This window comes from Castor canadensis, chromosome 14 (assembly GCF_047511655.1).
Source record: "Castor canadensis chromosome 14, mCasCan1.hap1v2, whole genome shotgun sequence".
Lineage (NCBI taxonomy): Eukaryota > Metazoa > Chordata > Mammalia > Rodentia > Castoridae > Castor > Castor canadensis.
Window position 1 is genome coordinate 114,333,249 of NC_133399.1, and position 12,900 is coordinate 114,346,148.

Here is a 12,900-nt window from a genome sequence, read left to right on the forward strand (position 1 = left end):
TTCCAAGACAAATTATAACCTTTTGGGTACTATATCTGTTGTCCATGCCCTCTTCAGGGAGTACTTTTGGGGTTCCCTCCCCTACCTGTCTGGTGTGGACAGTCATGGATTCCTACTGTGTAGGATTTCTCAAGTCCCTCTGGCTTTCTTTCAGTGGAAATTCATCTGTGCACAGACCTTTTAGTCTGTGTGCTTGTGGAAGAAGGGAGAGGCAGGAGCTCCTGTCTCACCAACTCGCCGAGGTCTCTTCTCCACGTCAGTGGGGTTGGAAGACTCCACACAGCTTTCTGTTTATCCAACTGTGTGGGGGGTTATAGTTACTGTTTTTGCTGCTTTTCTCTGTGATAATACAGACAATTCAACCTTGGCAAAGGGTTATGCATTACCTCCTGTGGGCCAAAGACTCCATTAAACACCAATGCTTCCTCAACAGCACAGTTCTGAAGTATTTCTTTTCTCTGGTTTTGAAAAAAAAAAGGCAAGGAAAATATTTTTTCCATGACTCTTAGGTCTAACTTGTTTACAGGTTGGTAATGGGAACATATTGAGAACCCTACTAAAATTTAGAAAGAGAAATTCTTTTATTTCACTCCTAAAGTCTACAGTAGACAAATAGGTGTTAGGAACTACACATAAGGAAATGCATCTTATTTGCATTTGTTTAAAGGGGCAGAATCATCTCAAAGGTCTGTGCAACCCATATCCATGCTCCTAAGGTAGGAATTCCTCTGTGGCCTCAATTTCAGTCCTCAGGTACCTGGAAAAGAGGCTGATGAGAGTGAGCAGGGAGCACCAGGCAGCTGGGGGAGAAGTCAATCCATTTGCAGTTTCTGAACATCAAAGATATCTCACCAATCACAAACCCCAGCTACAGGGGTGGCCAATGGCCAGCCTTCCCCAGCTGCAGCACAGCAGGCTTGGTCCTCCAGCTCTGAGTCCCCTGCACTCCCCCTGCAGCTAGTCACTGGGCTGCGAGGCTCTACTCCTCCCTCCCTTCTCCACCTCTGTGGCTGATGCCCAAGGAGCATGTCCCCTACCCATGCTCCAGATAGACCTCTTGGATGCACTGACTGAATATCCCGGCTCAGAACCAAAGCCCTGACGTCCACAGACATTCAGGTTGGGAAGAGATATATCACAGCTAGCGGCTGATTTCTTCAAGTACGGTGAGCGCCCTTGATTCTCCTATCAGGATAGTGGTTAGAAAGCAACATTTATGGGATCCTGTATGTGACATGCATGAGTTAAGTATTTTACAAATGCAGTCACATGTAGTCCTCACAAAAAACAGAGAAAAATGGTGACGTCGGCCATATTTACAATGCAAACTCAAAGAAAGAGGGCGGCTGGCCTCCATCACAGAACTAACAAGGGGCTGCAGAACACAGCACCCCGTTACACCCACGCCTGCACCCCATTACTCAGACTGTGTCCTCAGAGCTCAGCGCCCTGTGCATGACTATTTTGTGTTATATCCAAGTCTTGTCTCTCTCTGCCAAGGTTAGGAGTGAATTTTCACCGAAAATAAGTGCAGGCTGGATTTGAGCTCAAATCTAGAAGAGGTGACAGGAACAGGAGCCACCTCTGTCCCTCCCCAGCCCCTAAAACATGCGGCAATGATGACAACCTCCAGGCAAGCAGCTGGCTGGCTCACTGTGTGCTAACTGAATTCTGGCTGTGAATCATTGCAGTGTTTAATGTCTGTCACAGAAACATTTGAGGAAAGAGTGCTGACTGCCAAAATAGTTCAGTCTTCTTCAGACCCCTGTACAAAGAATGAGCTCACAAATTAAAGCCACCCTGTGGGGATACTTGAGTCTGAACGAAGACAAACAGCAATTTCATTGAGCGCCATGCATGTCTGCATTTGCAGGAGCCCCAGAGGCCCACAACCTCTAGACACCGTTCAGCTCAGATGGAACACGATCGGTCACTGGTCTGCACTGATATGCATTAGGCCACAGTTCCTTTCTGTCACACCAAGTGTACAGCAGCTTCTGGGGTGTGTCAGAGGTCCCAGACATCCATCTTTGTCCACCATGTTGGCACACTCTCCACAAGTCATAGTCGACCTAGCCAAACTTAAAATCTAGTTTTAATTCCAACTAGAGGTCCCATTAAGCCATTATCACTAAATACATATATATGTGTGTACATATATATATACATCAAAGGAACTGAGATAAAAAAAATAGGATAGAAGAAAAATAAATGACACAGCGAGAAAGTTAGCACCCAGCACACGTACATCTCGAAGACTACAAGCCTCTCATTAGAATGAGGTAGAGCTGTTGACACTGGGTTTTTCTGCAGCCTTATAGGAGTATAACTGACAAATAATAACTCTGTATACTGAAGGTGTGTACCTCGATATGTTGACACATTGCAAGATTGTCACCATAATCAGGCTAGTTAATAAACTTACGACTTCTCTTTTTAATAGTGAATCATTCCTACGGTTTGCAGGTTTGAATGGCCATATGTTTATAAAGAACTCATTGTCTGTTTGCATATCTGTCTGGGATGGAACGTACAATAGCAATGTAGTAAAGAAAGCCCATTTTCTTGCTCAGATTAATTGAGGCTACACCATTGTACAGATGCTGCTGGTTGGCTCGAACAGAGAAATGGAAGGTGTGGGGGGCCTGCAGGAAAACGTGGCGAAAAGCAAAGAGAGCAGAAAACAGGTGATGTGTGATGAGAACGCCAGCTTTTCCTCAGCTGTGAGGACTCCAAGCCCCATTGAAGGACAGTTCTCACAACAGGGGGGTCAAATATGAACAGGGTGACAGACTACCAAAAACCGTCAGTTAATCAAACAGTATGAACAATTAAGTTAAAAAGTGATTTCTGTGCAGAAATTGACACATGGTGTCTTAGACATCTGTTGTGTTAAAGGACAGAGTGGACAAAGCAACTGGCAATTGTGTTTAGAGCCTGGAGAATAAACACCACAACCCTGAACTCAGGAGTCAGGAGTCTGAACACACGAGGAGGATGTCTTATCGTTTACAAAGTCACTATTTAAGTAAAAACACAATTTTGCAAACTTCCTTTATAGAAAAAAACCCTGAGTTTTCCCATTTGAGAAACACGACTGACAAGGATAAAGTAGGAAAAAACTCCCTCCTACAACCCCCTACCAAGGTTGCTTCTTCGATGGTTTTGGTGTTTGAAGGACCGAGAAGCCCCGTGGCAGGAAGAGGGGACGGGGAGGAAGAGCTGGGCCTTGGCTAGGCTGGGCTCGCCGTGACAGCTAAGACACACTCAAGCTAAGGACGGATCTCAAGACCAAAGAAACAGAATCAAAAGCTGAAAGTCACCATTGACAAAAATGAGAACAGCCAAAATCCAGACTGACAGCACCAAACGCTGGCAAGGATGCAGCACCAGGAGCCTTCGCTTGTGCTGGGGGGAATGTGAAATGGTACAGCCCACGAAACTGAACCCACTTGCCGCACGATCCAGCAGTCATACTTCTCAGTATTTACCCAAAGGAGTTGAAAACTCATGCTTATATTCATGCAAAACCCCGCACACAAAGTTTACAGCAAGTCTACTCATAACTGCCAAAACCTGAAGGCTACAGACATGTGCTTCAGTGGGCGAATGGAAAATAGACTGGCTCATCCAGAACACGGGACATATTCAGCAATGAGAAGAAGTGTACTGATGGGAGGTGTGGCTCAGTGGTAGTATGCCTGCCTAACAAGCACAAAGACCTGAGTTCAAGCCCCAGTACTGCCAGGAAGAAGGGAAGGAAAGAAGGAAAAGGGAAGTGACTTCTGTCACTTGTGAGATTTTTTTTAACACAGACACTTAGCACTGAGGAGTGGGGAGGAAGCCCCAAAATCTAATGTGAGATGTCTACTGTCACATAATTCCTTTACCCGTGTCCTGGACGGTTCATTTGCAAATCCATCAAGACACATAAAGCTGGTAAGAATTGTAAAAAATGAAATGAACTTGCTGTTTGTAGACTGCACAGTTGTCAGCATAGCAAACCAAAGCCAATCTGCCGGTTGTTGGAACTGACCACAGAAGGAAGTGAGTGTGAGGACATTTGTCCTACAGCCAAGGCTGTGCCCTATGATATCCATGTGTGCAGGAATCCTAAGCAACAGGAACTCCGCACACAGCTGACATGCATAAATTAAGTGGTCATTTTGGAGAGCAATGTGACCACACTTTGAAGACAATGGTGCTTAATTCACCCAACAATTGTACTTTTGCATCTAGAACCCAGAAAGCTCTTCTAAATATACACAAAGACATGAGTAAGGATGGGCACTTAAAATACGGTTTTCAATATCAAAAAATAAGAAACAACCTAGTGCTCTCTCTAAAGGAACTGCATACGTAACTGAAGAGCAAACAGTAAGAGAATTCTGCGCTCTAACTTCAGCAGAACAAGGTGAATTCTGGAGAAGATGGAAGGAAAAGGTAGATTGTGTGTGGGTGGGTGCCCCTGCTTTACAATTTTCTTTTTTTTTTTTTCTTTTTAATTTCTAAAATTCTCTTTTTTTATTATTATTCCTATGTGCATACAAGGCTTGGGTCATTTCTCCCCCCTGCCCCTACCCCCTCCCTTACCACCCACTCCGCCCCCTCCCTCTCCCCCCCACCCCCTCAATACCCAGCAGAAACTATTTTGCCCTTATCTCTAATTTTGTTGAAGAGAGAGTATACTGCTTTACAATTTTCCAAAGTGTTCAGTTTTAAATTTTTAATATAAAACATAAGTAGATTGGCGTATAATAAACCTGAAAAGGAGAAAGGAAGGGAAGAAAAGCCAAGGGGAGGAGGGCAACCCATCGCCATGATTCTCCCTTAAAGCTTACCATACAGCACAGCGCTCGCGATGTGGTTAGACACAGGCAGGGCCAGCTCGACCTGGCTGGTAAAGTTCAATTGACGCAAATGCTTCTTTCCACGTATACCATGACCAGACGCTGGCGACCGCAAGTTTCCTCAACCTTTCCAGCGGCGCACAGCAGGCTAACAGGGATGCAGCCAGCAGAGGCTCCTGTGCTGGCTTCGCTTGTTTACACTTTCAGCAAGACCACCTGCCATAGAGGAGGGGAGGCAGTGAGTGACACAGGCGCTCTGCTCTCGGTGGGGGGCTTCAACGTGCAGGGACAACAAACAGGCTTCCTGTGTTGACTGACTGCACGTAAAAAATGGTTCTTTAAGTCTACAGGGAAACAGATGGTGGTGAGGGCTGATTCTTCTTCCAGGATCTTGTTCACATTCATTATTGAGCTTGGTAAAATCTCTCCTGGTGGAAAATTCCAGATAAAACTGACCTGTGTGCAGATCCATGAGCCTCATATTGCCTGCCCACATCCGGCCTCCCCAGCTAAGGGAGTGAATTCTTGCTGTAAGGAGCCAGTGTCCATCTGACTCTGCTTCACTAGCGCCTGGTGACACCCTCACAGCCTCTGGGGTGGAGGAGCGTGATGCCCGAGTCTCACATGCTTGTGGAATGAGTCCTGGCACGAAGGAAGGATGTCACCACTTGGATAGAGGAGGGACTGCAATGGTGACGGGTGCAAAGTTTTCCAAAAGCATCCATCACTCAGGTAGGCCAGTGGGCAGATAGAGGGACCTGTTTCTTTTCCTTTTTCAGTCTTTAGAAGGGAAAGCATGGAAGTAGGGGCCTGTGAGTCTTCTCCTATTTGAGCAAGAGCACTAGGGGAATCTTGAAACCAGAGTCCCTCTGGAAGCAGATGGCACCCTTCGGTGGCCTGGAAGGAGCGTGTCTCCCCCCCACCTGCTGGCCAGGCCCCCAGGCTAGACCATCTGGATGTGCAAAATGGCCTTCCCAGGGTGTCCACAACCAGAATCCAACCTCTTCCCTGAGCCCCCTCCAGTGAGCTTTGAGCTCACAGGCACTAGAGTCCTCAAAAGACAGTCTGACTTTTCTCCTGGATTCTAAGACGTGTGTGTGTGTATGTGTGTGTGTGTGTGTGTGTGTGTGTGTGTGAGATGGCCCCGTGGGCCATCAGCCATCCTGACACCCAAGCTGGTTCTCCATTCCAGCTGCTTGAGCCATACTTCTATCCTTGCTGGACTCCTCAGACATCACTGCAGCCTTTCTGAGTCAGCCCTGAGAGAGAGCTGTGCCAAGGCGATCTGTTTCTCGCCCTGCAGGAGCTCAGAAACCAGCCCTCCTTTACCTTGTGATGATCTGGCTTTACAGTCTGACTAGGGTGTGGAAAGACAGAAGTATGACGCCCTGATTGTTGCTGCTACAGACTGGTGTCCAGATTGGCAGAGGAGCCTGTGCTGTCACTGAGCCAGGAGACTTCAAACAGACCTGGGATTCCTGCCAGCAAGTGACCAGCACAGAAGGCCAGGAAGCTTGAGGATGGCTGTTCTGCAACACCCACCTCTGAGCTGCGTGACAGTGCTCGGCTGTCAGCTCAGCAAAGGCAGAATTGGGGTGTTGTATTTAGCAGTCACCAAAAGGCAAACGAAATTACGATACCCTAAAACCCTGAGAGGTGCCTTGGGACACCTTTGAACAACAGTTAGATGATCTGAAATAAAAAGCGAGGGTCCCGTGAACAGATGGAAGGTCATCTTATGGGAATGGCCAGTATCTGAGACAAGCTAACCTGGTTGAGTGGGGATGGAGGGTACTGGTGTGTTCGGGAATCGTGAAGGATGCAGGTGAAGTCCCTGTGCACACATGGCTGAAGCTCTTGAAGACAGCTGGTCCCACTCTTACAGATTAAGGAAACTGAGACACAGAGAAGAAATGCCATCTGCTCGAGGCACCCACCAGGCTCCAACTGAGCTGAGCTAAGCAAACAGTCCGCATTCTTCCTACACATCACACTGGGGGTTCTCCGTGATTTCAGCAAAATATTAAAAGAAATGAAAGGAACGATGCTTGTGTTACCAAGGAAGCAGATGACCCTCTTTAATAAAATTAAAGCAGAAAAGTCAATGTGTTTGCTTGAGGGCTGAAGAGGGGAGCAAAGTGATAAAGTTGGGGAAAGAGGGGCAAAGGGATACCGTGCTGTTCCTTTCGGGTCCGTAAAGCTGAACGGATTTAAGGTTCTCTTTTTTAATTTTCATTGTTAATATACTCTCTTAATAGGTTCCTTTAATATGCCTTTTTAATAAGCTCTCTTTGTTTAAAAATATGCCCATGATTCTGCAGGTAAAATGTAGGATTTAATCCATTTTAAGCCAGTGAAAAATGAGACTATCATATGTGATCTTTCATTCCATTCATTACTTGACTACACCTCAAAGAGTCAATTAACTGTTTTTTAAGATGACAGAGCTAACCGTGTTTACTCACTGTAAAACAGAAGCTGAGAGACCTTTCTAGTGCCTACAGCCCGCTGCCCCTCCCAAATCTACAGACTGGAAAGGTCTTTTTAAAAATCCAGAAGAAATGATGAAGGACAAAGAAGGACACCTGGGCAAACTCAGCTCCCTGAAGGCCCAGGAGGTCCTGCCTGGTCCCCTCCCCCGGCTGGGTGACAGCTTTGTAGCATCTCTTGCTTAATGTGAAAACTCCCCATGCCATGATTTCCAGTTTGAAAAGTGAGGGAGCCTGCTGCCTTCGACGTGCCTCTTTGAATCATGACATATTTAAAATTCATACCCCAAACTTAACAAGCAGAGAGCTCACACATTTTTATGGCTTCGGTGATGTAATAAGAATGTGAACAGCTCACAAGGTGTGTTTTATTCCTTCTAAGAAGATTAAGAAGCTAGATGATTGCCTTCAGAATGACCTGCTATTTCCTGGACACACTAATTTGCCAGGCCTGTCCTTGTCACTGGGGTGACTCTGATGCCTGTGAACAATCTTCATTGGCTAAGCCCTGCGTCTACACCAAGGAGGCCACGGGCCAGCGAGCAGCACTGGGAAGCTGTTGTCTGAGCGCCATCTAGTGGTTCCTCGGGGTGTGACCACAGGAAGCCAGGCTGGAGGAATCTTTCAAGTTCATTAACTTACTAAGGAGAATGGCTAAAAGACAGAACCAGTTCCTCTGAGGGCATGGTTTTCTTACTTTATCCCCAAGCCAGAACAGAGAGAAACTGGCAGCTTCCACAGGAAAGGAACTGAGCTAGACCTGGAGCAAATTTCACCACAAAAGCCAAGAGAACAGAGCTGCTCAGAGTCCAGTCAGGCCTGGCTTCCTGTGAGCCTGGAGCGCCAAGCCCTGCCGAGAACCCAGCCCTGGGCAGTGTTCATTGACATCCTTTCCCAGCAGACAGGCGGCCTCAAAGCTGACACAGGGGAAGCAGGGTTTGAGAAGAAAACCCCAGGCAGCACTGCCCTTCAGCCAGGCATGGGCTTGGGCAAGACTGGCTGGCGTCTGTCCCCCTGCCAGGGCCACACTTATGCTCCATGCCACAGCCTGGGAGGCCAGCTGGGCACTCCAGTGCCTGTGAGCTGCTGCAGGGGTGAACACTACAGAAATCGTGGCTCCCAGGCTGTTTGAAACTGGATCACACTATGTGTGCATAGGGTGGACATAAGCATCAAATAGCAGGTCACATAAAACCGAGTTTGGGGACCACTTCATATTGCAAGCATGAATGTTATCTGTAACGTAGTCATGAAAGTAGAAATTTGTAATCATTGCCAAAAGTGTATCCAAAATTCCTTTGTCTATTGTTAGGGTTTGAAGCATTTTAGAAAGAAATGAGATCCAGTCCCGGTTCTTTTGGTGGGACTGGGGTTTGAACTCAGGGCTTTATCCTTGCAAAGTAGTCATTGCATGGAGAGAAAGTGTAAGCACAGAAAGGGATGAGCTCTCAGTAGCTCTATGACTGTGTGTGAGTGATGTGAGAAGAGGCCGTGGACCTCACATAAAATCTTCCCAGAAGACGAATGGTAAACAAAGGTCAGGATGGAGCCCAGGAAGGAACCCCACATGTACGGTCAACTGGTTTTTGACAAATGTTCCAAGAACATATGATGAAGGAAGAACGGTCTTTTCAATAAATGTTATGGGAAAACTGGGGAATGACACTGGACCTTTTCTCACACCGTGTAGAAAAGTCTGCTCAGCCTGGTAAGGACCCTTCAAGTGTAAGACCTCAAACTGTGCAACCAATACAAGAAAACACAAGAGAAGTGATGGCAATGTGCAGCTTTTCCCGAGAGCCCAAAGCCCAGTCGCCATCAGTGGACAGTCAAGACGTCCTTCCCAGGTACGACTTCTTCACATGCGATCCTCAAGGGAGCAGAAACAGTGTCCAAATCTTCAGACGTCCGTCAGCATAACTACTGCAGCTGAGGGTGTGGGACCAGAGCACCAAATGACCTCAGCACCCAGATCGAGGTTTCTGATTCCATTCTCCATCAAGAGGAGTCAGAGTCCTTAGAAACACAGCTGTTCTAGGACTGGGGCAGGAAAAGGACACTGAGTAGCATGGGCGTGGAAGACTGATGTGTTCAACAAGTGTTGGGTCACAGGACCTGAGATGAAAGAGGGCCCCCTGGACTCTGTGGCCAGTGCCAGACCAATCTGACCAATAGGATACAACGCAGTGTTGGCTTGTCACCCGAAGTGTAAAGTAGAGCACGTGCACTGTGTGAATGAGAGTAAATGGCTAAGTAAGAAGTAAGGAGGGAAAATGGATTTTCTTGCAAAAGGGTTCCAAATATTCTACTTAGATCCTCGCTGCTCTAAGACGTAGAGTCTAATTCCACACTCTGTGCCCTCAGCAGGGGGTGGGGGGAGATGCTGACTCACATCCCCAGAAGAGACTAGGAAAGAAATCCGTGACTTCACCTGGAGAAGCTCACTGACGCTGCTCCCCAGGGGTGCGGCTTGACATGCCCGGGTGCACATGGGTGCCAGACACCCTGACTCAACGTGATGCTTTCTCCCAAATGCACACAGCCTCCCTCTACCCATGAAAAAGGGCGTCCCTCACACTGGATAGAAGAATGCTCCACAGGACACGTGGCCAGAATCCCTCAGTCATCAAAGCAAGAGACAGGACAGACTTCTGTCTCAAAGCAGGGGAGAGGGGGAGGTGACAACTAACGTGGCTGGTGTCATGGGTGGGATTCTGGGACAGGACATGGCACTGGTAGAAAACCAGATGCCATCCGGAGCTGAGGTGACAGTAACACACCCACTTTTTTGTGACAACTGCACCATGGAAATGTATGCTATGACAAGGACATTGTCACAGGGGTGTGTGAGCTCCCCGCATTGTCCTCACAAGTTTCTGTTTATCTAAGACTATGTGAAATCAAAGGCTGATATTTTAAATGTTAGGAGGAAAACTGGAGATAGTAAAATGATCACTGGTTCTTGGAGGTGGAGGGAGGATTTTCAGACCAATGAGGCGTCTGTGTAGGGCACAGTGACACACGTAGTGGATACATGTTCCTGACCAAAGCCAGTGCTGTGGTGCAGAGGATCTGAGTTTGTCTCCCAAGGACTCACGGTCGGCAGCGTGGTCCTAGGGTGGCTGTGCTGGGGGCGGTGGGACACCTGGTTGGTTCTCTCCAGGGTGAGCAGGTGCACCTTGCCCAGCTTGGCTTCCTGAGTGCACGTATGACCTCTGCTTGCACGCCCTTCCTCCACGGGGTGACATCCACCCTGAGAGCCTCCCCAGAGCCGAGTTGATGTCTACTCTGTCCTTGAACCTCTGTGTGACACCGAATGTCCTTGTAGCACGGGAAGTGGACTGACACCTGGACCACGGACTGTGGGTGATTGTGACACATCAACACAGGATGATCAATTGTGACAAATGCAATACTCCGTCGGGGTTGTTTTGTTTTGCTTTGTTGTTTTTAACCACGGGATCTCCCTATGTGACCCAGGTTGGCCTTGAACTCGTTATCCTCCTGTCTCGGCCTCCTGAATACTAGCATTACAGGTGCACACCACCACGCCTGGCTCCATCAGAATTTTAACTTGGAGTACATGAGTGGGAGCAGGAATGTGAAAGACTTTTTTGTCCCTTCGTCTCAATTTTCCTCTGGTCTTAAACTGCTCTTCAAAAAGTCTGTTTTTACAATATATGTGGTTTAAGAAATTCACAATGATTTAAATTCTTTCCTGCAAACCACAATTGCTAGACAGAAAAGAGTGCTCAAAATGAAAGCTAATTCTGTTTAACTAAACACATGTTGAGTACAGAAAAGTGTCCGTGCCTATGCTGGCAAGGATGCTTCTGGAGTTGCACATGAGAGAAAAAAAAAATCTTCTGCCCCTGGCCAAAACTCACTCTGCTGCTTCAGGACCTGCTCCACTGACCTCTGTGGCATTAAGAATGAGTTTAAACTTCAGAACAGCTATGGTCACCTTAGAAAAATGTAACAAAATGTCATAAAACTGGGATTGTCCCTAATGACCCAGAGCGATAAAATGTTCTTAACGACCCAAGCCTTTTCTGCACTAAAGTAACTATTACACTGAAATCCTTGGGCGGGAGTTTCATGCCAGAGGAATCTCAGCCTCTTTCCAAAAAACACGAAGTTCAAAGAAAAGACTTGTTCACCTTGTTCTCTCTCCATGGCTGTGACAATTGTCCCTTCAGACGAGTGTCTTCCTCCCTTTGGACCTCCTCCCTAATTAGCTAGCACACTAAGAACAAAGTCAGCCACACAGTTTGTTTTCCTCTGCAGAGGCTCTTTACTCCATGTACGAAATCCAAGTAACATTTCTGACGTCCACAAGACACACGCTTCTCAGGAATTGGGATGTGGCAGGTCCCTGTAGGCCGGGTGCCCAGTCCCACAGGGGGTTCTGCACCTCGCCTGGCTCTCTGGACTCTAAGTGCACCGTCCACATGCTGTGAAGGTGCGTGAAAATCCACACTGAAGCAAGCCCGGAGAGGAAGATAGGGTTAGGTAGGATTTGGGTACAGAGAAACCACAAGTTGCTTTTTAAAGTATTATCAGCCTATCGTGAAAGAAAACAGTATAACCAGGTAGCAGACCTCCACAGTGGGGTTCTGGAGCTGCCAGGCCCTGCAGGCACCAGCATCGCCCACCACTGGGCAGTGGCAGCTCCCCACAATACCACATGCTGGACACACTTGGCATTGCTCCCATGTGCCTGTGACTGTGACCATGTGAGCTGTCCCCTCCCCACCTGCTCATTCGCCTCATGTCCATGCAAACTGTTCACCCTGCAGAAAATTAGCTCTCCGCTTAGACATAAAATAATAACCACGAATGCAAAACTCAGAAGCCTAGTGTGCCATTGGCTATCTGCCCACACATGACATCGCTCAGGTCCTGGCACTCATTCAGCACAGCACACAGCATTCCTACAACTCCCAGGCTTTTTCTCCCGGAGCTGGAAAACAGCCCTTATTCAGATGCAGAAGTGGACGCAGGGATGAGCTTGGGTTTGGCCTGCTGGGGCAGAGAGGCCTCTGGGATCTTCTCCCCATGCTTGTACACACTGACAGTGACATCAATCTTCTCTCCTCCGTATTTGTTCTTGACGCTCATGCTGTACTTGCCGGAGTCCTCAGAGGTCACCCCCGTGATGGTCATGCTGACGTACTTGGCCTGCTCCACTTTCACCGAGAAGTGCCCGCTCAGCTCAATGTCTCTGTCGTTCTTGAACCAAACCACTTCGGGGTCAGGGTTTCCAAACACCGTGCAGGTCAGGTTCAAGGTCTTCGGAGGGAAAGGTGGACAGAGAAAAAGAGTTAGAAAAAGGCAGGTCCTCTGCTCCCTGAGGGGGGTAGCTGCTCTTAGTCATGCTTAGTGACATTATTCAGTCAACAGCCCTTTGTAGACTCAGGCACCAAAGGGAGCCAGGACAGAGGGGCCAGTGCCACACAGCTCATGAGAAAACTAGTGGAAATAGGTTTGACTGAATTTACTCCCAGGACTAACCCTCGCTGAGTCAGTCAAACAGGTGAAGGTGGGGAAATCCCCCAGTT

The 12,900-nt window shown here is 47.7% G+C and overlaps 1 protein-coding gene and 1 long non-coding RNA gene across 3 annotated transcripts in view; both read right to left on the minus strand.

The window, feature by feature from the left end:
• Nucleotides 1-5,439, minus strand: part of LOC141416948 (uncharacterized) — a 28,673-nt gene extending 23,234 nt beyond the window's left edge. The window contains exon 1 of the long non-coding RNA XR_012441593.1: nt 4,842-5,439. This is a non-coding gene — a long non-coding RNA (uncharacterized lncRNA). The remainder of the gene's footprint in view (nt 1-4,841) is intronic.
• Nucleotides 5,440-11,609: 6,170 nt separating this feature from the next.
• The window catches only part of Myom2 (myomesin 2), an 81,294-nt gene continuing 80,003 nt past the window's right edge, over nt 11,610-12,900 (minus strand). For both annotated transcript variants that reach the window (XM_074055301.1, XM_074055302.1), the window contains exon 37: nt 11,610-12,631. In XM_074055301.1, the coding sequence (XP_073911402.1) occupies nt 12,317-12,631 (315 nt within the window). In that variant the 3' untranslated portion in view covers nt 11,610-12,316. The remainder of the gene's footprint in view (nt 12,632-12,900) is intronic.